We start from the raw sequence: 25,556 nt of genomic DNA, 5'->3' as shown, positions 1-25,556 counted from the left end.
GTGTCCATGCACATGGTTCAATTCCTGATGCTCTTCAAAATATGACCTCCTTAAGGGAGTTGGACCTTTCATGGAAGTCAATTTCTTCAATTCCACACTGGCTGGGTAATTTCACTCTCTGATCCATCTTGATCTTTCTTGGAATTCTTTCAATGAAAGTAAAATCTCCATCTCCTCTATCTTGAACAACATATGTTCCCTCCAATCCTTAGACTTGTCCGGTGGCAAATATGAATCATTAGTGTCTTTGCTAAGTTTTGGCAGTGGAAATTTATCTCAATGCTCAATTGACAATTTTGAAGAATTATTCTTATCTTCCAATGGTATTAATGAGAGTTTGCCAAGCTGGTTAGGCGAGCTAAAGAACTTGAAAACACTTTATCTTTCAAATAATCTCCTTTATGGGCCAATGCCAGGTTGTTTTGGAGAGTTAGAGAACTTGAAAACTCTTGATCTTTCAAATAATTTTCTCTGTGGGCCTATTCCAGTTAATCTTGGAAGATTGTCTAATTTAGTTAAATTAGATCTTTCACATAACCTTTTGGAAGGTACCTTTTCTGAGAACCACCTGAAAAGCTCATAAATATACAAAGTTTAGAATTAGGATTTAACAATCTTTTTGTAAAGCTTGATTCAAATTGGACACCTCCATTTCAATCCTTAATAGATTTAGGAATGGCATCCTGCAACATAGGCACAGAGTTTCCACAATGGCTTCAAAACCAGAGAGAGAATATTGGTCTTGGATTTATCCAACAACAGTATTAGGGGAACAATGCCGAAAAACATTGGGGATCAAAATATGGAGTTAAGAGTGTTAAATCTTAGGCATAATCTTATAGAAGGTTCAATGCCAAGCTCTTTGTGCAATTTAGAGAAGTTGTTCACTCTAGGACTATCATGTAACAGACTTTCTGGTGAAATTTCCAATTGTTGGAGCAATGCTAGTCAAATTTGGGTAATAGATCTTTCATCTAATAAGTTGTTAGGCACTATTCCAAGCACATTCTGGAATTTATCTGAAATGTGGTGGTTAGGTTTGAGCAACAATTTACATGGGGATCTTCAACAAGTCTTACAAAGACATTCAGAATTAAAAGTCTTGGACCTTGGTGAGAACCATTTTACTGCAAAGATACCTTCCTGGATAGACAATGAGGGATTGCCACAACTTCACATTCTAAGGATGTCACAAAATTTGTTATCCGGTGATATTCCACCTTCCCTTTGCAAGCTCCAAAGATTGGGAATCTTGAATCTTTTATTTTCTAATTTGTCAAGTTCAATCCCTTCTTGCATTTGCAATCTTAATACAACCAAAGATTTCAGCTTATTTTACGGTAACTTTTATATAGATGATGTAATTGCCAAAATAACAATGGATGAGGGTGTTGAACAAGTTTTGAAAGGATTGCAACAAGAATACACTTCAAATTTGAGGTATTTGACAAATATTGACTTGTCAAATAACAATTTGAAGGCTCCAATTTCAGAAAGTTTAACTTGTCTCTCGAATTTGATTGGCTTGAACTTATCACACAATAAATTTTCAGGAAAGATCCCAAGCAAGATAGCAAACATGAAGTCATTAGAATCCACTGATCTATCAAGCAACCAACTTTTTGGTCCTATTCCCAGCAACATGTTCGCCATGACTTCATTGAGTTTTTTAAATTTATCAAACAAAAATTTTTCAGGACCTATTCCCAAAGGGGCTCAATTCTCTACCTTTAGTCCATCTTCTTATAATGGCAATCCATATCTTTGCGGAGATCTTCAAGGAAAAGCATGTCCTAGGATTGGGATAACCCACCCTCCTTCCAATCTTAGCTTTCATGAAGAGGATGATAACAAAAGAAAAGAAAAGGTGTTATTTTACTTTGTGATAGCATTGGGATTCATCACAGGATTCTGGGTAGTTATTGGATTTTTTTTGCTCAACAAAAAACAGAGACATGCTTCCTTCAGACATGTGGATAACTTTGTTGACTTCATGTATGTGGAAATTCATATCAGGAAAGCAAGATTCAAGAACAAGAGCAGGAACCTGGTTGATCATTAACAACTTCTATTGTCAATTACATGTATGGTCCATGTTGTGTGTTCCCACAAGCATTTTATTCTTGATAGTCCAATGTCATTGATTGTCTTGCCAACGATGAACTACGTTATTGTTCATGGTTATCTCTTGTTTCATGCAGTTGGTGTGAGGAATTATGAATAACATATAACTTCTGTTGTGAATTTGATAGTAATTAATTTGAAGCCATGATGAATATTCTAGCATTTGTTCTCCCTTTGGCTTTTCATATGATGGTATTATAAATGATAAATTTCTCTAAATTATAGTGATTGAATAAAATCATATATGAAAGATGATTAAAAAAGAAAAGTGCTGTAAAAAGCTGTTCACGTTTATATTCGTCAGTAAATTTTAGAACACTGGTTGTGGAAATATGGAGGAATTGGACATGAAATCATAAAGCTGGCTGCCATGATAATGATAACAAAAAAGATGGAGTTTTTGTGGAAATGTGAAGGAATTGGACTTCAAATGTCAAAAACTGTTTTCACTGCTTTTATTTCCTTAATTAAAGGGGAAAAATGAAGGAAAAAGGTGTGATCAGAGAAAGGAACAATGAGAGAAAAGGACTACTACAAAGATAGCAATATAAACCATAAGAAAGAAATAACAGTGAGAACTGAAAATAAAAATAAAAAAAGCTTTTGGAAAGATAGCATGAAACAGATAATAATTTTCATTTTTGTTATTCTATTTGATCATTATAATTTTTATCACTTAATGTTTATAATTTAAAAATAATTAAATATATTACCTCAATTGACATAAGGTCAATAGCCGAGCCATGTACATAAGCCCTCAAGTTTTTGCACCTTGTAGCTAGATTTTAGGTTCAAGTTAGTTTTTTTTATTTTTAAATAGAAGAATACCCTTATATAGTTTTTTAAGTTTACTGTACAATATATTAATATTCATTTAGTATTAATTTGTATAAAAATCAGGAACATCTCATATATGACACAGGTATATTAAGTTGGGAATGAGGAGTAACTACTCTAGAATAGGAGGAGAGGAAAAACAAGCAAAGGTAATGAAAAAACACTACATTTTAACTTAAAACTTTAAAGCTCAAATTTGTGAGACCTTTCTCTTTATTTTATATTAATTATTAGGCTCAATTTTATTTGATATGTGACTTTCCACATCATCTAAGTCCATTGACATTTAGACAACCTAACAGAGAATAATAGTAAGAGCTATCATAGAGTTTTATTTTGTTGACATCTAGAATTTTCTCATCAACACCCCAATTGTAAGCGCTTTAGTGCCTATTTGGATACCCTCAATTAATTTATTATGCTTATCAAAGCCATGGTTTTAGCAACAACAAAAAAAAAACGAAAACCAAACACCCTCAAATTTTTGTTAATTGCGTTTGGCTGAACAAAAAACTTTGTTGTGGAGGAAGCTAATCTCAGCAACTTATGAGAATTTATTACCACATTGGAGTCATTGTGTTGCCAGGGTCATTTTATTTCAATTTTAACCCTTAAAAATGGTGCTTGTATATTGGTGCTTTCTAGTATTGTCAGATGGCAATGGCTTTTTGGGGTTGATAATCAAAGTAAGGGTGAACCAGTGACTTTTGTTAATTAGTATATATATATATATATATAATTATTAATCACTTCATGTCAAAGTAATAACTATTACATATTTATTTTATTTATTAAATATAATTTAACATATCTAATAACATTATAAAAAGATAATGTCCTTTATTGTAATTTATACATCTAAAATTAATTTTGTCTAAAGTCATCCTATAATCACATTATAATAAAATCTATTATAATTAAAATCAATCATATTAACTTTTTTTCGTAATTAATTATACCATGAAATCCAAGCACACCCTTAAATATAAAAATAGATCTTCTCTCATAAAGCTTCTACAAAATTTACTTGGGCTTCAACCAAAATGTGTTTTTCTTGTGCTGTTAGTTCACAAGCGTGTCTAATATTTTCAATATTTATTTGGGCCCACAATTTGATATCTATGAAGGGGCCTAAGATGCTCTGTCCATTCGTGTTTGTGTTCCTCATGCCACTGATGCAGGCTATTTCTTTTTTTCCTTTTAATAAATTTGACTTTAATTTTTTTAAAAAAAAAAAAAGCACGGGACTAGTTTTATTTTATTGTTGGATTTACGTAAGCATGAAGAGGGGAATCAACAATAGATACTAGTATTTTACACCATAAACCTCATAGTTCACGACTTAAAAAAAAAAAAACCGAAAAAGTTTATTTCAACTTGCATGAAATAAAATGGTACACATGTTACTTTTAAATAATTATGTGCACAATTAAAATAGAATAATTCAATGTGATATATCATATAACATGAAATTCAAGAACCATAAGTGCATAAATGAAGTTGCATAACACTTATCTTTTGGAAGATTGAATAGATTTATAGGCATAAAACATGGAAACAAATATGAATTTGGTAAAGATAACTACTTTGAATAACAGGAGCATATATCACATATATCAAACAATTTCATATAAATATATAGCCATATATATACACGTTCGAGTAATAATGACAAAGCAATCAAGTTTCACTTTTAAACTATAACATTTGTTTGAAACAATTAAGGGTTATGTAACTCATTATATAAATCCATATAGATAGAAAAAGAACTGCTTGTTCCATAGAATCAATTTAAAGACAATAAATTTTGAAAATCATTCTTTAGTAGGACTGATCAAAATGAAAAATAAGTGTGGACACACAGTCCATAAGAGTAAATAATAAATCAAGCACTGTTGAAAGTCATGAAAAAAGCTTGGACATACATTTCACGATGATAGATAATCAAATATTGACACACAGTTTATGTGGATAAATAACTAACAAACACAAATACACAATCTAAGTGTAAATAATCAACATGGCTAGAAGCCACGAAAAAAAGCATACAAAACCCCATGAATAACAAGCATGGGTACAAAGTTCACGAATAACAAGCGTGAATGCAATGCTGACAAATATCAAGCTAGCTAGGACTTAACAATGATAGGTCAAAGGCTAATAGGACTGTCATTAGAAACAAATATATCATGAAATTAGTCCCTTAATTTAAATCAAACATGCACAAGTTATAAAAATCAACATTGGGAGAATTACATCCAAGTCCCGCGCAAAGAAAATTAATTACTATAAGATCCATTAACAACTGAGCTAAGGCTATTAACAACACAATCAATTGTCAATGGTTTTAATTCAGTTGTCAATGGACCTTATAGTAATTAATTTTCTTGTGTGAAAATTCAATGTAATTCTTCCATCAACATTTTTGCTTTTTTTAACATAATCACCATAAAATAATATCATCAAAGTCCTCCACTGCATGAACCATAATATAAAATCACTGTATAAATTATAAGATCAATCAATATTAACATAATAAATCCTTTTTTTTTCAGTTGGAAGGACTGTTCATTTCTAGAAAAAGTAATAACCATTGCAATATTTGCAAAATCAATGTGAACTTTTTAGCCGCATGTATAAATGAGAAAGTAAAGATTGCTAGAGAAATTCAAGGAAGGAAAAAAAAAATACTAGAAAGTGTGGCCATGAACTCTGAAATATCCCTCACTGATTTCAAATTAAGTATTTGATAAATGAACTTCCATGAGGATTTTTTTTCCCACATAAATAAGTGTTGCATCACAAAGCATATTGAAGATATAGTGTGATTGCTAGGGGGAAGAGTGGCATTCTAATTAATCAATAGCACACAGACACAAACAAAACTAAAGAAATTTCATAAGAGAAGCTGATTATGAGCACACAATGACATGGTCAATCATTACAAATGAACATGATTTTTAATTAAACAAATTAGCATATATATATATACACACACACACCTTTTAATTTCTTGGTTTTCAAAATCCATATTCCTAAAAAAATCAAAAAGATTACGATCAAAGAAGAAACTGAAGCAACAAGTGGAATAACTAAGTTCGACCTTTTGCATGAATCCTCTGGACAAAAACCAAGATTATCCACCAAACTAAGGATCAAGTCAGTTATAACTATTAATTATTCACAGAAGGGTAGGAATAATAATATTAAACAAACAGTTGTGTGTGTGTGTGTGTGCGCGCACGCGCGTGAGAGAGAGAGAGAGAGAGATCTCAATTACAAAGTTACATATGACTTTTCCATAAGAGCCTTTGGAATTGAACCTATAAGCTCGTTATCACTCAAATTACTGCACAAAAATTGAAATATACTAACTTATTCTGGCTTGAAATCTTTGGCAGTGATTCCTTAACAATGTAGCTCAAAACTTGTAGGACTCTTTTAACTTTAGCAATGTTGATAAAAGTTTTGGTACTGATCCTAACAAGTCATTAAATGACAAATCTCTGGAACAAAGAAAAATTTTGGCCATTGATGAAACTTGACCACTAAAACAGTTTTTCATTGTTTAATCACTCTAATAAACATACTTACAATGACACTAGCTCTACAAGCGTCAAATATAAATAATATTCATGTTATTTTAGACTCCTTTAAATACACCAAAATTTCATCAATGAATTCTATCTTAAATTTATCAAAAAATTGTCCAAGCATCATACTCATCTAATTTATAAACAATATTACTCTTGCTCTTACTTGTGTTAACCCCCCCCTTTTTTTATTCTAGTCACTTGCTCTTTCTCCATCATCCACCACCAAAGGTCATTTCAACTCACTTAAGATGCTTAAAACATCTTATTAGTAGCCAAATAGTTAGAATATATATAAACATCTCTATCCAAAAGATTACTACCGCCCAAAAGCATCGACTCTAGACAACAACACTTGGCACAAGCGTTAGCCTCTTACAAACAAATCTTATCCCACTAAATAGGGTCAATTACATGGATTGTATAATATCATTTTACTTTATCAATAACTAATGGATATATTGTTGACCGAAACAGCCCAATAATTATCATGACAAAATCTCTGGAACAGATGACAGCTGAAACTGAGATTGGAGCAGAGGCCAATGAAATAGTGAGTGTCTGGATCCAAGTTCCAGATTAATTCATGAAAAATGTCTAGATAAATAGTCAAATAAAGAGAATCAATTAAACATAATACCAGCTCACCCTTAAGCACATCCCAGCCATACCAACTAAACCATTAAGGCATGTTGCTGAGCATGCCAAGCCACAACATCCTTATAAGCTATGTTCCCCCCAAAAGTATCCAATGCACTTCCCACTGTAACATCCACACGTCCCAATCCAGCCATTTTGATCCTCTCCAGATCAGCCATCTCAGTAACACCACCAGCATAGGTGACAGAAATCTAACATACAGAATGGATAAACAATATGTACATTTAATATGGCTTTCATGGTGGAGCAAGCTGAAATTTTGGGGTAATACCACATTTTAAGATTATTACTTTCTTGGTCTAATGGTCAATTCAAATTTCCAGGCTATTTAAATACATTGATGAAGCATAAACAAAACAGGTCAAACAAAACCAAAGTAGACGAGGATTGTTACCAACCAGTGAATTCTTGCCAAACAAAGCCACAAGCTCTTCATCAATTCCCAACCTACAATCAGCAATCAATTAATATCAATTGCATTTCTAACTATGCATAAAAGGGGTTTACATTTTACTCTTTGGCATAAAAATTGACTGAAGAAAAATGTCAAAACAAGTTATATCATTCCTAGATGCTTCTTATTCCAGAATTGTTTGTCAAATAAATTCATTCTAGGAAAGTAGGAGGAGCCGTTTTCATAATAGAATTCTCAACCCTAATTAATTCCAGTTGAAGACATGAACAATTTTTACTTATTTTTCCCTTCAACATCAACGCCATGAACTAGAAATTCACCAGCAAAGTTGGCGAGAAATTGCAATATTTCAGCATCACGAGTCACATCACTAAATTTCTGCCATCTATCAGTGACAACTGCATATTCACCTTCTTGAACACCAGAAGCCACAAATACAAAATTGCTAAAATGATAAAAAGCATTAAAAAAAACATAGCACCCTAAGGAGATTTAAACACACACCCACATACTTGCATGCGTGCATGTGTGTAACATCCAAGACAGTTTTCATTCGTTAACACGTACATATGCAACGACTTCCTACCAGTTGATAACCTCTCATCTCTCAGATTAGATAGAATTGCTCTTGAATATTTTATACCTTTTAGCTGAATATTAAATCACAGTATTCACAAGTCCATAAAAGAAAATTCTTACTGAAATCTCAAGTTACTAGAGTTGTGCTACACATTAGTGCCAAATCACTCTTCCAGAATTATTATTTTTCCGGGATAGAATAAACTATTTAATACAAATAAATCTATTTGACCGTTTTTCTGCAGCTGAGATCCAACACAAGCCCCTGTCTTCCACCAATTCGTACAAGATCTTTGAGCCTCTCGAGATCCATTTGTCCATTGTTAAATACATACTGAGAAGACAGAAAACAAATAATATAACGTCTCCATCCATTCTCAACCAAGAACTATCTCTACAGGAGGTTACTTTATATACTTTTTTTTTTTTTTTTGGTTAGTTATCCCTTTTCAGAATAGTATAATTGAAATGCAAAGTTATTTGCCTTTCTCAGTACTGAACAAATATGTGATTTTTTTTTTTTGATAAAAAAAAATGATTTTATTTTAAATCTCTAGATTGAAACAAATGAATATAAAAGATGGAAAAGTGCGCATGATTGCAGACCCAGACATGCCTTATATAATTTAAGAGTTGTTCCAAATGAATTTAACTATCAAGTCTGTATCTATCAGCATTTGGCGAGACATATCATTTAATGGGGAGTAAAAAAAGCTGAACAAATCAAATAAGATAAAACATACAGATGTGACAATGACATGGCTTGCTCCTTCGTCAATGTAACTCAAACAATTGTCAGAATTTATTCCACCTCCAACTTGCAGACCGCCTACAAGTTACCAGTCCTCCACAGTAAGTTCAGCTCAGCCAAAAAAAAAAAAAAAAAATCTGTAAATTTTTAGCATATCATCAACCACAAAGAACAAAGGCAATGCAAATAACTTGGAGTCAGCAGTCAACATGATCCACATGTTACGAGAGACATTGTCCCATGTTATGTTATAAAATATCAGCACGGAAACAACAAAGAATACACTCAATTTGTGGCTAACTGACTAACAAGGTAAACTAGAGATCCAAGCAGCAACCAAAAAAAGAAATAAAAATAGAGGTCATCCTACAGATGGTATTCACTCGCAGATACTAAATAAGCAACTAAATATTGGCCAATCTAATTAATATCAGACCTAGTTTAGGAGTTCCTTTTTCTTTCTTTCCATTCGATTAATCCATCTAGCATTTCCAGTTGCACTTATTAAAAGTTCAAAACAAAGATTATCCGATCTATTTCAACTTCACTCTGTTGCACTCTCCACAACTCCACAATAATGGCATTAACTGGTGGTAACACCCCACTTTAAAATACACACACAGACACTCGAAGGAAAATGAAAACCAATGAATTAAGAATAGTACCTGGATAAGCATGTAATGCCTCTAAGGCAGCAGCTTTGCTTAAAGGATCTGCTCCAAGCATAATTACATGACCACCAGTAAGCCCATCCTCTTTATAAAGATCAGCATACTCAGCCGCTGACTTATCAGATTCAAAATTGGTCACAGGATTAGACCCATCCCCCTTTAAATCTTGAAGGGTTGATCCAACAATTTGTTTCACTTTACCCTGCCACAAATGTGAAAACCAGATGAATTTATCCAATACCTCGCCACATACATATAAGTTCTTTCACTGTTCACGTACTATTATCATGGCCATACAAAATCAAGCCATTGAAACCACAGCAATTAACATCAAGTTTTTTGCCCAAAAAAAAATTGCGGAGCATGATAAAAATTTGACAAACTAAAGACTAGCATACCTTGTGTATATCAATGCAAGGACGGAATTGAACAGAACAATGAATGGAAGTCTGAGGTTTTCCTATTAAGTGCAAAAACAAACAAATATTAGAGAGAATGTAATAAGTAACTAATGCAGTATCAAACACAGAAAAGGGAATATGAGCAGATATTAAAATACTCGAGACTGAAGAAAGCCAGAGTACATAAAAACACTGCTTGTCCAGGCCCTAAGTTGAATTCTTTACATATCCCTGAGGAAATTGAACACCGGGTGTTGGAGTTCCAGAGATCTTCAGCATTCTCACCAACTGCTAAATGTCCAGGTTTTGGGGTGTCCTCCTATGCTGTGAACGAATGACAGCACCAGTAGCTATGACTGTAAAGAGCATGTCCAAGCCAAAATGTGTCAAGTTCTACAATATAAACTGGCTCTACAACATATTATTTAACTTCTTGATTCTTGCTTCAGTCATATCAGCTAATAGAAATATCATAGCGTAAACGCATTAATGAATTTATGACAGAAAAAGATTCTACAACAGAGTTCTGCTCCTCTTTTGGCTCTTCGTTTTTCCCTGCGAAAAGTTCCATGCAGGAATAATCCTAGACCATACTACAAGAAAACTTATAACAAAGGACCAATAAATGAGGGCTAAAATCTTCAGCAGCAGCTTTTTTTTTTTTTTTTTTGGGGGGGGGTTAAGAATACAGTATTGTTCTTTGCTTTTTTTTTTTTGAAAAAAAAAAATAAATTGCCCAATTCAAATTACACCATTAACAAAACAGCGAAAAAAGCAAGACAGAGGAACTGCAGCAATTTAAAACCACAGGCCATGAAGTAGCAGGAGCATAGGCGGACTTACACTACACTCAGTGGGGTCATCTGCCCCCTGCTGAAATCTTTGAAATATGCATAGTTGATATAATAACCTTTTAATTTGTGTTCCAGATACTTTGACACAACTCAAGCCAAGTCGTTTACAAGTCATATATCACAAATAACTTAAGAATTTTCCAAAATTGAATAATTGATGATAATATAAAAAGATTAAAAAACAGAGTACCAATACACAACAAATGCAACATTGCAAAACAACACAATCCAAATCACAAAGTCGCTAGTAATCAAAATGAAGAGGGAAGAAGTGTAATATTCCCAAATTCAAAAGCGTCAATATTCAACGATTACACGACCAGATTCAAAGCCAAATTAAAAACAAAGTAATAATAGCCACGGAGGAAACAGATGACGCGGGGAACAAATTCAAATCTAGATTCAAAGCCAGATTGAACAAATCAATCTCACCGGACATTGAGAGCAAAAAAAAGCCCTAGGGTTTGAAACTTCTTTACTTCTTGCCCGAGAACAACCAACCAGGGCTAGCAACGGTGGACGGCGTCCGACGGAGCGTGGAATGCGGTTCGGCGACGAAGAGAACTGGGTCCGGTACTCACGAGAACGGTTTTAATCGGGGTGATTATTGTTATTAATTTTAGTTTATAATTTGGTATTAGTTGAAAATTAATGATTCAAATAGTAAAATTAAAACTCCGAATACAATTTGTATTTTATATATTTTTTTCTTTCTCATTCTTTTAATGATTTTCTCATACCCATTTTTTAAATTTTTCTCCCAAGTAATTGAAAAGGATCTTAATTTTTTTTATATAGGAGAATGTCAATCAAGTCTTCAAAAAAAAATTAATAATAATTACGTTCTTAAAAAGATTTTTTAAAAATAAATTAATTTAAATAGCTATAAATTTAAGAGTGTTAATTTCAAATAAAATATTTAAATTTTAAATATATTAATCAATTTATAACTCATATTTCTATTTATAAATATTTAAATTCATATCTACAATTCATTTTAAAAAAAATTATTAAGAAATTCGCAGTCATTAATTCATATTTCATTGTTATTCTTCTAAATTTTTTTTTGTCAGTAGAACCTCAATTGTTTACTATACTAAATTAGATGAGAGTTGGTAAAAGAAAATAGATGAGAGAAATTAAGTTTTTTAAAAAAATTTGTATAAGTTCTATGAAGTAAATTTATATATAAATAAATTTTATAAAATTTAAAAACTATAGTTAGGTCCTAAAAGATTTGAGTAAAATTTGAAATTAAAGTGTTAAAACAATAATGTCTATGTTAAAAATATATTACATCAATCAAATAATTTAAAATTATTTTATTAATAATTTACAATTATTATTTTAATTTTTTATAATTGTAACTTCATACATTTAATATGTAAACTAATCATATATTACAAGTGTAATACTAATTGTATACAATTAGTTTATCAATATTTACAACTATCACTTCCACATTTTATAACTATAACTTTATATATTTAATAGTTAAATCGATCATGTGTTAGTAGTAAAGTTTAACATTAATTGTTTTCAATTACTTTATTAATAATTTACAACTATAATTTCAATAATTTTTAATAGGACAATATTTTTTTTGTATTCCCATTTTAAATTACACTCAAATCTTAAAAAATATAGTTATAGTTTTTAAATTTTATAAAATTTATTTATAAATAAGTTTAGTCTATAAAATCTATACTTAATTTTTTCAAGCCTTTTTTTTTCACTAGAGTAAGGGAAAAAGAGTTGATTAAATAAAAGTAAAGCAGTAGAAAAAACATAATTTTTTTATATGTCCAAAGAGAAAAAATTGAATAAGTCCCGCTGAAAAATAAACTTCAAGATTAATTTAGCATAATAAATTTTAGTTAAAGAAAATTTAATAATACATATAATTAATAAGCTCGGACTATAACTTAGTATGTATGGAATCTTTTATTATAACTTTTTTATATGACAATATATGTGAATACTATATTTTGTCCAGACATTTTTTAAATTTAATAAAAATAATAATAAATAATCAAAAATATAAAAAATACAAAAATAAAATTTAATCCTTTTTAGGATTATATTTTTAAAAAAAATTAATAGAATCTAATTTTATTTTACCTTAGATAATCTCTTGTTGATTAGAATTTTATTTATTGTAGTTCATTAAAATAACCAAAAAAATATGAAATACAAAAGTAAAATTTAATCCTTTTTTAGGATTATATTTTCAAAAAAAATAAATAATAATCTAACAAAATAATAAAAAGTGGTTAAATCTTGAAAAATATCTCCCAAATTATCTCAATCATTTAAAAATACTGAGAGTCAATTTTTAAGAGTTAATTTTTCTCTCCTTAAATCTTGTTTTTCATTAAAAAAATATTCTTAATCTAATTTCCAAAAAAAAATAAACATTAATTACAAATAATAATAAAAGGCTGTGGTGAAACGCACAGCATTTCACCACAGCCAAGAGCAGACCTTTTCGGTGCTTATCAGGAAGGAAAGAAAATAGAAACACGAGCAAAGAACGCCAGAAGCATGCACAGTCACAAAACAGAGAAAGGAAAAAACAAAGAGCAAAAAGCAATGCATGCAGCAGACAAAAACCCAAACTACAAGAAAGCTTCACAGAGAGAACACGTGAACATGCAGTAGAAATAGAGAGAGATGCAGAGCAGGCAACCACAGCCCCAAAGCTTTGGCCACACATCAGAAAAGAGAGCAGAGAGCAAGCAAAAAAAAAAAACTGGACATGCACACAGACTGCACACATGAAACATACGCAGAAAGAGAGCAATAGACAATAATAGAAGACCAGATGTATGCGTTGAAGAAAGCATAAAGATGCACGCTATAAAAAAAAAAAGCAAAAACAGGGCACAGAAGAGACAGTACAAAGACAATAAATGAGGGAAGAGAAAACTAAAAAAATAGAGCATAAAAGAGAGAAGAGAAACTGAGGACGAGAAGGAGGAGGAGATGAAAAAAAACACCAGTGAAAGAAAGGAGAGAACACAGACACAACATGCACGCAAGAGGAAGATCTAGAGAGAGAGAGCACGAAAAAAAACAGAGCATGGAGGGAAGGGCATCCGAAAATGAGAGGAAAGGACACAAGAGGATGGGAATCACCAAGAGAGAAAAGAGACTGACAGAAAAAGAGATGGAGAAAAAAAAAAAGAAGAGATGGAGATAAGAGAAGAGAGACCGAGAACGAGAGAGATCGAGAGTAGCAAAAAAAATGAAAACAAAGCACGAGGACGGATGGAAAAGAAGAAAAGGCAGTGACAGTTGCATGCATGCGGATGTGGGTTTTTAGGCTTGAACGGGAGAGAAAGATCAAGAGGGAGAGAATACCGAAAACAAAAAGATGAAAATCGTGGATGAGAGCAGAGCCAGGGGTGGAAGAAGACGTTTTGAAAATGAAGAAAGATTGAAAATTTATGGAGAGAGAGAGAGAGAAGATCTCTGGTTTCTTCTTTCTCTAGGTAGAGATGCTTGTGAATGTTCTGTTTGTAAAGTAAACACGTATCTCTTGTCCTATTTGGTCATTTGACCTGATGTTGCATCATTTTAAGGCTTGCTTTTAGACCCTCGGATTTCATCGCAACTCAACGGTGGAATCTAAAGGAAACTTACATCAAGTAATGGCCCATACAGCAGAGGATGAAAAGTTAGAGAAAGCAAAAACATTTGGTGCTAACCCTGGGAGCAATGACGGGGGCCACACTGGAATCATAGGGTACTGCAACTTAAGGGTATAGTCATTGGTAGTTAAATCAGGTAATATTTAAATCATGTCATCTCCCTTAATCTGGATTCATTAATGAACATATATATAGCTAAAATTGATTTTGACTAAATTATCTAAATATTTTTAATTCTGTGAAAATCAATTTCAGAGAAATAATATCCAAACAGATTGCATTATAACATAATCAATTATAAAAATACAATTATATTAATCAATTATTTTTATAATTAATTATGCCCAATTGAGATCCAAACAAGTTAATATAAAATTTGAAAATCATTTGTATACTTGAAAATATTATGATTATCTTTCAAAAATATACAAATATAATAGGATCATATACTACAGAAAAAGGAAGATGATACTAATAAAAGTTAGTTTAGTGAAGGATTTGACATATAATCTATAAAGTCATAAGATCAAATCTTGTTACCGATGTGAGAACTTTATTGATAGGTAATTGTGAACACCGTATTTTGTCCGGACATTTTTTTAAGTTTAATAATAAATAATCAAAAAATATAAAAAACATAAAAGTGAAATTTAATCTTTTTTTAGGATTATATTTTCAAAAAATTAATAATAATGGTAATTTAACAAAATCAAAAATCTTGCTTGAATTTAAAAAATTAAAAAAGAGATAAATTATCCCAATCATTTAAGAATATTGGGAGTCTACTTTTGAGAGTTAACTTTTCTCTCCTCAAATCTTATTTTCATTTAAATATATATTATATATGTATGTATGTATGTATTATTGATCAAAAAAGAAGACGAAGAAAGTTGGATGAAACACTGATTCTTAAATGGGCAGTCAGCACACACGAGCAGAAACATGCATGCACATAAGAGAAACAAAAACCTGCAAAGGCACACACACGCAACACAGAAAAGAGAACACACACGCACGTATACTTTTGACCATGCAGTAGAAACAGCAGAAACAGAAACGCAAAACACACAACCACAACATGGAAGAGACATACGTTATAGCAAAATGTGAAGAAGGAAAATGCAGAGGTGGTCGTTCATGCACACGTTACAGCAAAAGTGGAGAAAAACGCAGGCACATTGTTAGTTATCTTTTCGGCATTGATTAAGGAGAATAGAACACACGAGGATCAGTAGTAGAGAAATGAAGAAGAAGCAGAAATGTAGTACTCACATGTAAAAGAAAGAGAAACAGAGCAGAAAACTTTTGGCACACGCAGAAAATGCAGCTGAAAAAAAGGGAAAAAGAAGAAGCGGAGCAAGAGAACAATGATTCACCTCTTCCATTCATTATATAAGGTTGAACATGAAACAGAGGTGGAGAGGAGTTGGTTGGCTGGAAAAAACAGGAGAGAAACCGAGAGAGAGCTGAGATGGGAAGGAGAGAGAGTTGAGACGAGAAGAGAAGAGAGAACGTGGAAAGAAGAGCATCGAGACTGAGAGGGGGGACGGACGAGAGCAGCAGACCGAGGAGGAAGAACACAGAAAATAAGAACATGGAGAGAGGAGGATGAACACAGAAAAACAGAGCAAAAAAAAGAGAAAAGAAATGGAGTACAAAAAAAAAGGTCGAACAGAGGAAACAGAGAGAAGAGAAACTAAAAGAAAAAGAGAGAAAGACGAGAGTGAAAAGGAGAAGAGTTGGAGAAAGAAGAGAGACCAAAAGGAGATAGAGCAGTGGCAGAGAGACACGTTCTAAAAAAGAAAAAGAATAGAGCACCAAGGAGCACACAGCATAGATGAAGAACAGCGAAAGAAAAAGAAAAAAAAAAAGGGCCAGACATGCACGAACCAAGAAGAGAAGACGGACGATGAGAAGCAAAGGACGAGAAGTTTGGCTTGGTAGAAAAAGAACGAAGGCAGCGTATTACATATCGAGTTGCTATTTTTTTTTTCTCCCTTCTTTACTCAGCTACTGGTACGTTATACTAGTTCTTGTTTTATCTCATCCCTGTTCTGAAGTCTTGCAACTGATATGTGTGTGGATTTTTGTCATGAAAGGATCCTTAATGATAACTCCTCACATTTGAAATAACGAAATTTAGAAGTTTTGACCATTTAAGTATGGATAGAGAATATTTACGAAAATATTTCAAGAGAAAGTAGCTTTGTAACATTATGTTTTCTTTCTCTAAGTCATGTTGCTTACCTTAAATATGCTCTAACATATATTTATTTACTTTTACAAATGAGGTTGATTTTTTGCATGATGCTTTTGATTCTAATATTTTGAACAAAAATTTTTATTGCTAAGCTAAGTAATAAGTTAGATTCAAGTTTGTCTTCTAGCATGAAAGAGTGTTAATCAACCTCAATTTGATTTCTATTTCTTTATTTCTCAATGTCATACAGTATTTTGTGTTTTATTTCCATTTAATAATAATTAATTAACTCTTGAAGATAATTTAGATTTTACATGATATCATTTTCATATGGAGATTTTAAATGTGTAATTAAATGAAGGAGTTTGTTCTTATTATTTCACAAATATAATCAATTAAAACATTTGAATGGTATTGTGAGAGATTTAAAAAATCTCCATAGATATTCAACTTAATCGCCTCATTGTGAAGAATAATAAGTCCTCGCAAATGTCGTGGTCATTAACTTATAAAATAAATAAATAAATTTTGTAAATAAAATTTTAAATGTTTTTATAATAAAGTTAATTAATTAAATTAATGCATTAAATCTTTTAGTCATGTGAGATTTTTGAATATTCATAGACCTCTAGAATAATCATCTTCCTATAAAAGTCAATAAGACTTCATAGGTATAGCAATTAAGATTTTTATATTGTAAAATGAAAATTATATAATTACATATTAAAATATTTTAAAAAAATATATAATATTTAATCCTTTATAGTGTGAGGATTTTGAATCTCCACAGATATTTAGGATAATAGTATTACCATAAAAGTTAATAAGGCTTTACAGGTATAATGATTAAGAGTCTTTTAAAAAAAGAGAAGTATATATAAATGCACTAAAAAAATAATAATTAAAAAAACTTAAGTAAATAAACTAAATTGTTAAACTCTTTTATCATGCGAGAGTTTGGATTCTCCATAGATATAAAGAATAATTATATTACCGTATGAGCCAATAAGGCTCTACAGGTATAACAGTTAAATTCTTGATCATAAAATATAAAAAATAAAAATAAAAATAATTTTTAAACCCTTTACCTTTTTCTTATTCCAAAAATTCAAAAAATTGAGAAAATAATTGAAATTAAATCACTTTTTGCAATTTAAAACACACATATCAAAATTTCAGAAAATTGTTTTGTTTACAAAATGGTGAATTATTTCTGATTAATTTCTCTTTAAAAAAATATTTTCACTAGCAAACTTATAAGCCCGAACTACGTAGACTTTGATCAATATTTCTCACTTAATTCTTATCATTTTTATATCAAATACATGAATATAAAAAGGATAATTAAAATAATTTTAAAACCATATTTATATAGCACAGCAAACTTCCGGTAACCGTTCTTAAGAACTAGTGTTGTAGGGTGTCTAACACATTCCCCACACTCAATCGACTCTTGAACCTATTTTCTATTTTTGCAGACCACCTTTATCCTCCTTTAAATAGTTTCTCAAGATTTTTCTCAAATTTTAATGGCGACTCCCATTTCTTCGGTCTTCCTTTCGAAGGCCAAAACCTCCGCTCTCGTGCTGTCCGCATCACATTTTCCGGGTGCGATAGTAATCTATAAATATTTCTATAGAACCTTTGAGGTTAAAGGCATACTTGTAGAGCTAGGAAATGAGAGGGTTTGGCCTTTAAGGGCTGAAGCCCATAAATTCGATTGCCCTAAATTTGAGGCTCATCCCTTATCCAAAAGGCTCAAGAACAGGCCCATAAGCCCTTTTTAAAAAAAATTAAAATTCATAGAAATAAAATAACAATAACAACCAAGACATTTAAAGGACTAAAAATAATTTAAAATAAAATTATAAGAATCACAACAAAATAAAAATAAAAAATCAAAGCCTGAAGGATCAGGATAGGAAACATAGCAAAGTCAAAGGACTAGAAACCAGGACACGAGATCAAAAATAAAATCACAAGAATGCAAGATTGAAGGACTAAAAACTAGGACAATTAGAGACTCATAAAACTAGGACTTAAAGCAATAGGGTAGAATCAGACAGTCAAAGGCAGCTAAATGTTGAAGCCAAGAAGAGAGTGACGAGAGAAGTTGAGAAGTTGAGAATCAGAGGCACCGCCACTTTTGCTGTTATCAAGATCTCAAGGAGGGAGGAGATCACCTTGATACTAGTGAGATCAAGAGGTGAGACCACCGTGACTTGTCGTCATTAAGATCAAGAGGAGGGAGAGGCTGAGAGTCTGCACAGCCATGTCCTAATAAGCACCACGGCAAGACAAGAAATCATGGGAGATGAGAGTTGAGAGAGAAGAGGGACTAAGGGTAAGGGAGAGGTGAGAGATTGCAATTGAACGAATTAAGTAAGGAAGGGGGCCAAGTTTGCATAAGCTCAGGGTTTTTTAAGGAGATTTAAACGCAGCATTTTGAATAAGAATGTGAAAAAAAAAGAGGAACCAGGCTTGGAGGGTGGCTTTGGTTTGAGCTTTTTTTAGGGCCTAAAAGGGTTGAGCTCAAAAGCTCGATTTCCCCAAAAAATTCCAATTTTTCAAGTACAAACCCTTGTCTAAACAGAGCTTTCAAACCTGGTCCTTATTTCTGACTCTACATACTTAGCTCTTGGTGAGCTCTTGAGACCCAACTCATTTAAACTTTTATTATTAAAAAAAAGAAAAAGAAAAAGAAAAAGGAAGATGTATTGTTATTAACATAGCCTTTTTATGTACATTTTTCTAAGATTAAATTAAATGTTACATGAAAAACCGCACAAGAAAGAAAATAAAATAAAGTTATAATAGAACTTGACAAATTTATAAAGAATACATGACTTTGATTGTGATTATTGCCTTATGCCTTTAACCAAAAAAAAAAAGAAGTTAAGAGCCATTTTTTCCTGCAACTTTACCTAAAAGGTTACTAGGAACCCTAAAATCAACCATGAATTAATTCTATCCCTCAACTTTAAATATTTCCTCCCTTATTGTCATGTTTTTCATCATTATTTGATCATTATTAGACTTCATATTACATTTTTTAAAATTTTCTATTATTAAATATTTGAGCTGAGGGTGCCTATTGACCTTTTGATTAAAAATTGATGGGCAAAAATAACCCTTAATAAAAAATGTTAAAAAATAGTGAGACCCAATAATGATAATGAATTTTAAGTGGTTTTAATGTTAGGGTAATAAATAAAGGAATCTTTAATATTTAAGGATATAATTGCCTTATAATTGATGTTAGAGTTCCTAGTAGCCCTTTGAGTAAAGTTGAAGGGCAAAAATGGTCCTTAATTCCCAAAAAAAAAAGAGTAAAGATATTTTCTAAGCTTGTCCTCACTAGGAGAAAGCCTGAGACAATGGTCTTGTTCATTTAATAGAACTTGAAAAACAAGAAAACAAATTGTGTCAATGACCATTTATAAAGATACTCATCTGTATGCCTATGACATAAATCAATATAAGATAGCATTTGAATTGATGAATTTAAATTTAAATTTTATATTTAAAATCTCACATACAAAATTTAAGAAAAATTAATCATTTGGTCTTTATAGTTTTGATTTAATTGTAACTCAGTTTTTGAAGTTTGACTCGTTATAACCCAATTCCTAAATTTTGCTTCTTGCAATTTAATCTTTGAGGTTTTAGCCTCTTAAATGTTGATCCTTATATTTAAAAAATAAAATTATAAAGATTAAAAATATTTTAAAATTTATTACTAATATCTTAAGTTGCTAAACCCTTTTAATCTTTATAAATATTAAAAGTTTAAAATATTTTTAATCTTTATAATTTTATTTTTTAAAATATAGGGACTACTATTTAAAAGGTTAAAATTATATGGATTAAATTATAAAAGGCAAAGTTCAATAATTGATTTACAATCAAGTCAAAATTTCAGGGATTGAGTTATAATAAGTCAAAGTTTAGGACTTGAGTTACAACTAAGTTAAAACTACAAGAACCAAATGATTATTTTTTTTTAAAATTTATGTGTAAAAAATTTTATGTGGATAGTGTAAAAAATTATAAAAATAAAAGAGAAGAGCTGATATTTGAAAATGAAAGATTAAAAGTAATAAGCTTACCTCTTTTCTTCAATAGTGAAAGCAATAGTGTCAATATCACCGATAGTTAAAACAAAAAAAAAAAAGAAAAGAAAAGAGTAGAGTAAGTGGAATTTTAAATAAAGGTTTACAGGGAATTTAAAATTTAAAAATAATCATAATGACCCATGAATTTGGATCAAATCAAAATTCACATATTTTTATATATGCAATATTCCAAATAGAGGATTTGATTCAAAACTAAATTTAAATTCAAATCATGATACATCCAAAAGCACACAAACTAAATTTGGCAAAGCACTGTGCTACCCTAAAAGTATGAAAATGAAAGTGCATCCTAAAATTATGGAGATGCGGGACGTTATTTGAAAAAAAAAATAAGAAAATGAAAGTGCAACTTAAAAGTTCTTTGAGAATATTATTGATAGTAGATTTAGTGAATGTAAGAAGATAAATCATTTGAAAAGTGAATTCAAAAAATGGGTTGTTATTTGACTGTGTTACTTTAAGTTTAATCTATTATTCTTTTATTTAAAAAATATTATTAATTCATTAAAAATATAATCATTATTTAAATAATAATAATATATATTTTTTGAATCATGTATATTTTTAATATTAATATACATATTTTTTTAATATATCAAACTTTCTATTTTATTTTTATTATTTAGCCTATCAAATTTCTTGCTATTTCAAATTTTTATCATATTTTTTAAATATTTTAAATATATTACATTTGTATAATAAAAATTACAAATAATCATACATTAATGTATTTTTTCATAAGTGTACATTCAAAAATATATTTTATTATTATAATTTAAATAACTTTTAATTTAGTAAACTAATTTTTCAAAAAATATATTCAAATACAAATTTATTACAACAAATGACTTTTATTAAACTAATTTTTCTCAAACTAATTTTTAACCGAGTAACTTTTGACTATCAGAAAACCAAACCTGCACTATTAGTCAGTCATCAAACAAAATGCATGGCCATCTGAACTTCTTTCTGATTGAAGCCACACTTCTCGTCGAACACTTTGTTCTCCAGGTTGCAATCAAGCACTACCTTATAGCAACCCATTGAACGAGCATGATCAGTAAGGAACTTGATCACTTTCTTTCCCAGTTGCTTCCCTCGTGCAGTATAATCAACAACAACATCTTCAATATGACCAACCTTGCCACAATTTCCTAGGAATTTCTTTTCAATGAATACACTCCCTGTTGCAATAATCCTCCCACGAAGTTCATCCTCTATGACACATATAACATGATCATCTCCAAGCGAACTGAGCTCGAGAAACCGATCCTAGAATTCCTTGTCAGATACAGAATCACAGATGCTAAGTTGTTGTAGTAACCCTATGTGTCACTGTTCTGCATCTTCTTCACCACAGCTTCTGTTCCTCTAAAAATTACAGAGTAGATACCATTAATTCAAACCAACAACTGAATACTATTAAGAGCATATTTCAGTTATCCTAAAAAAGGAAGAGTGAAATAAATTTATTATTAGCACCAAAAGGTAAATGCCACATAGTTCATTTTTCTGACTCTATATAATTATACTCTCAATAATATTTTTTTTAAAACAACCTTGATCAATTTCCACAGTACAAAAAACAGTTATTTTGACCGCCATTGTCTTGAGTCCAACGGTAAACCATAGCTACCAGTGTTAGCAGAACATGGTGATCCATAATACTTTTTTCCAAAATACATATGACAGAAAAAAAGTGAAGTTACTTCTTTCAAAATTCAGATTATTATCGATATAAAGAGCAACTAAAGTCCATACATCATTGAAGAGAGAGCTTCTTAAAAGATGAACAGAATTCCAATTAATTCCCAAGAAAATTTATGTTACAGTGAATTCAGTAGAAAGGAATATGATTATTATTAACTGCATCATAACCAAATCGTACCCATTCATAATTCTTCTCAATAGAAACAAAAGTTAGTGACAGACATAACATTAGCAGCAATACTGTACAAGAACATGGCAATAACACCTTTAAAGGACGACAATTTTAAAGTTTGATTCACTCTCTTACCTTCTTCTCACCAAAAATTGATCATATAATAAGCAAATTAATGATTGAAGCACATATGCAGCACTGAAATGCCACCAATTTACTCATGATCAAAATTGGATTGGCAAGAGGTGCAGTCAAAAATTTCTTAGGCGGCTAGAAAATATAAAAAAATGACAATTATTATGAAAAACTTAATCTTCATGTTACAAAAAAAAAAAAAAGACAGAGAAAGATTACCATAACGTTTGTGGGAATTACTGGCAGAGTCAAACGGAAAGATGCAACTTGAATGTATCATGGAATTAATGAAAATGTTTGGAAGGAAATGAAGTCATTATGGAAGTTGATAGTTATAATAGTGCCAAGGTTATTAGACTATGATCTCCTTGAAATGCCCAATTTATATATTAGAATTGGGATATGTTCAAGAGAGATAGGAAATACTGAATCAGGAACAATACGAAGTGTTTAAGATGTGTTATAGTTGTTTATATGTGTTGGGTGTAACTTCTTTTTGAAGAAGTATTAAATAATGATGGTTTAGAATAACAACAATTCACAATAGAGTTGACAAATGGAAATTAGATTAGAAGTTAATAAAGGTCTCTTTGTAGCTTTAAAGGAAATTCCGTTCGCACAGGTGTGCTACAGAAAGTAACTGTTCATATTGCCTAATTCAAATTAAACCCTAAAAATAAAATCTCTACAGAGGAAAAGCAGCAATGTGAAAGAGATTTAACAATATAGGAAGGAAATAGATAATGAAAGTTTACCTCGAAAAGAACAAGAATGAGGCACGCACTAGCTGACTGCTGGGGACAAGGGAGCCAGAAGACGTCACTGGAGAGCTAGAAGATGCCGTCGATTTCCCGAGGGGGAAGAGAACGATCTAATCAACTCAAGATTTGGGGATGAGGGAGAAAGACGGTCGAATGTCAATTGTTGAAGACAGCAAAAATGAATTTGGGAACTTGGCAAAGAGACGAGACGAAGAAGAGAGTGATAGTATGTGCGACACCGCACTAATGGAAAGGGAAAGAAAGTTCCCTAAAGCTTACTCCATTTCCACCCCTTTTCTCCTCCTATTTAGGGTTAAATTAAGCTTATAGCTTTAAAGCTTTATCGTAATCCCAAACCAATTACAAAGTCTTAATTTGACTCTCAAGAACCTTTTTATTACTATAGGGTAAGAAACTAACTTCTTAAATTTCCTCAATTCAATTTCTCTATAACTCATATTAAGAGAAATTATGATGGAATCAAAGCTAAGCACTATACGAAGCTTATTTATAAGTTATTGGTCAGAAATGCCTTCCAAGCTTCCAAGAATCCTTATCCTTGCTAAGCCTTTCCTTCTTCTCCACTCACTCCCGTGTTTCTTTGCTTCTTTCTTTCCAAAATCATGAGCTGACCACAACTTATCAAGTCATTTTTTGGGCAATATGCCGCGGCGCAGGCAGCTTGGGCCACAGTGTGTGGCACAATGAAAAAATTCTCATTGCACTCACATGCTTTCTTTCGAGATGCGATCACTTCACCCCTACATGCTTATTTAACATCCCAATGAGTCAAAACATTAAGTTGTTATTCAAAATTCTAATTACTCACTAATTATTAATTCACCTTTAATAGCAACTAGTTACATGATTATAAAATCAGAATGTTATAATGACTCTACTTTATATATTGTCAACAGATATTTAACAACCCAAACTCCTTAAATTATTTGAAGTTATACTTTCCCATTCTAAGTACATGACAAAATTTAAAAGAGAAAAAAAAATAGCTTAACCCACTTTCCTCATGGAGAAATTGACATTGAAATTAATCACTAATGTGTGTGTATTTTTAACCATAGCTAATCGTTGGTCTTAAACATTATCAAACCTAAAAGAAATCTACCATTCTTACTTTTTAGACATGTGTCAAGGTTCATTACTTCATTTTATTAACCCAAACTTTACACTACAATGAAGAGAGATATATATATATATATATATATCTTCAAGCAATATTTATACATCACTACTACAAAAAAAGTTTTTCAAGTCATTTGTAAAGTTATTTTAGGTGCTCTACATATTCTGTAGCTAGATTATTTATTTGCTGGCTGGAAGGAGCTTGGCTCTTGATAGGTTTAATAATTTGATTGAAATATTGTATTTGTAGAATTTTTGAAATTAGAGTTTTTTAAGTTAATATTTAAGGAATATAAGTTTATATGAATATCTCATACAGGTCACCCCAAATGGGGCGTGACAAAAAGGTTGTGTGAGAAAATATATAATTAATTAATGATATTGTCAAGTTTTTTTCAAGAAAGAGAGAGATTTTAGATGTCATGTTATCATTGATTATAGGAACTTAGTTAGCTTGTAAAGTGAATTTGTAACGAATATTGAAGAAATGTTATGTTAAGCATTATTGGTAGTAAAAAAATAATGACAATTAATAAAATAATAACAAAGACTGTTAGATTATGAGGATATATTTATATATTTGATTTTTTTTAAAAAATTGTTTTGCACTGAAGAATTTGTGGGTTTTAAAGAAAAGGATATTGAGTTTAAGTTACAATCATATAATTACTTTCAATTGATTATTCTCTTCTCATATAAATCTTTTGTCGTGAAACATAAAATCTTTTGGAAGTGCTTTAGAAAGATGAAAATTGTGAATATGA

The 25,556-nt window shown here is 31.0% G+C and overlaps 3 protein-coding genes across 3 annotated transcripts; 1 reads left to right on the top strand and 2 right to left on the bottom strand.

Annotated features, from left to right (window-relative positions):
• The first annotated feature begins 775 nt into the window (after nt 1-775).
• LOC129299235 (receptor-like protein EIX2) lies at nt 776-2,062 on the top strand. Its single transcript, XM_054937701.1, has one exon. It carries the CDS (start codon nt 776-778, stop codon nt 2,060-2,062), a length of 1,287 nt encoding a protein of 428 aa, XP_054793676.1.
• A 4,764-nt stretch (nt 2,063-6,826) lies between these two features.
• LOC129299234 (1-(5-phosphoribosyl)-5-[(5-phosphoribosylamino)methylideneamino] imidazole-4-carboxamide isomerase, chloroplastic-like) lies at nt 6,827-10,602 on the bottom strand. The gene is made up of 8 exons (XM_054937700.1): nt 10,549-10,602; nt 10,197-10,350; nt 10,029-10,090; nt 9,625-9,832; nt 8,952-9,037; nt 8,441-8,542; nt 7,613-7,661; nt 6,827-7,405 (listed from the first exon to the last, which is right to left on the bottom strand). The coding sequence occupies exons 1-7, from the start codon at nt 10,600-10,602 to the stop codon at nt 7,650-7,652; spliced, it is 678 nt and encodes a 225-aa protein (XP_054793675.1). The 3' UTR covers nt 6,827-7,405; nt 7,613-7,649.
• An 11,208-nt stretch (nt 10,603-21,810) lies between these two features.
• LOC129299233 (glucosamine 6-phosphate N-acetyltransferase-like) lies at nt 21,811-22,537 on the bottom strand. Its single transcript, XM_054937698.1, has 2 exons — nt 22,511-22,537; nt 21,811-22,146 (listed from the first exon to the last, which is right to left on the bottom strand). The coding sequence occupies exons 1-2, from the start codon at nt 22,535-22,537 to the stop codon at nt 21,811-21,813; spliced, it is 363 nt and encodes a 120-aa protein (XP_054793673.1).
• Between the last annotated feature and the right edge of the window lie 3,019 nt (nt 22,538-25,556).

The sequence above is a fragment of the Prosopis cineraria genome, unplaced genomic scaffold (assembly GCF_029017545.1).
Source record: "Prosopis cineraria cultivar Desert tree isolate PC_DT_omini unplaced genomic scaffold, ASM2901754v1 PC1089, whole genome shotgun sequence".
Lineage (NCBI taxonomy): Eukaryota > Viridiplantae > Streptophyta > Magnoliopsida > Fabales > Fabaceae > Prosopis > Prosopis cineraria.
This window is presented reverse-complemented; position numbering and strand designations above follow the sequence as displayed.

What these genes read in the sequence shown, in the direction of transcription:
- LOC129299235 (XM_054937701.1), top strand. Translation starts at nt 776, where the DNA reads ATGCCGAAAAACATTGGGGATCAAAATATGGAGTTAAGAGTGTTAAAT.
- LOC129299234 (XM_054937700.1), bottom strand. Translation starts at nt 10,602, where the DNA reads ATGGAACTTTTCGCAGGGAAAAACGAAGAGCCAAAAGAGGAGCAGAAC. An exon ending in AAGAGGAGCAGAACTCTGTT is followed by an intron (nt 10,351 to 10,548) that starts GTAGAATCTTTT and finishes TTCACAGCATAG; the next exon opens with GAGGACACCCCAAAACCTGG. An exon ending in ATGTACTCTGGCTTTCTTCA is followed by an intron (nt 10,091 to 10,196) that starts GTCTCGAGTATT and finishes TGCACTTAATAG; the next exon opens with GAAAACCTCAGACTTCCATT.
- LOC129299233 (XM_054937698.1), bottom strand. Translation starts at nt 22,537, where the DNA reads ATGGATCACCATGTTCTGCTAACACTG. An exon ending in ACCATGTTCTGCTAACACTG is followed by an intron (nt 22,147 to 22,510) that starts GTAGCTATGGTT and finishes AAGGAATTCTAG; the next exon opens with GATCGGTTTCTCGAGCTCAG.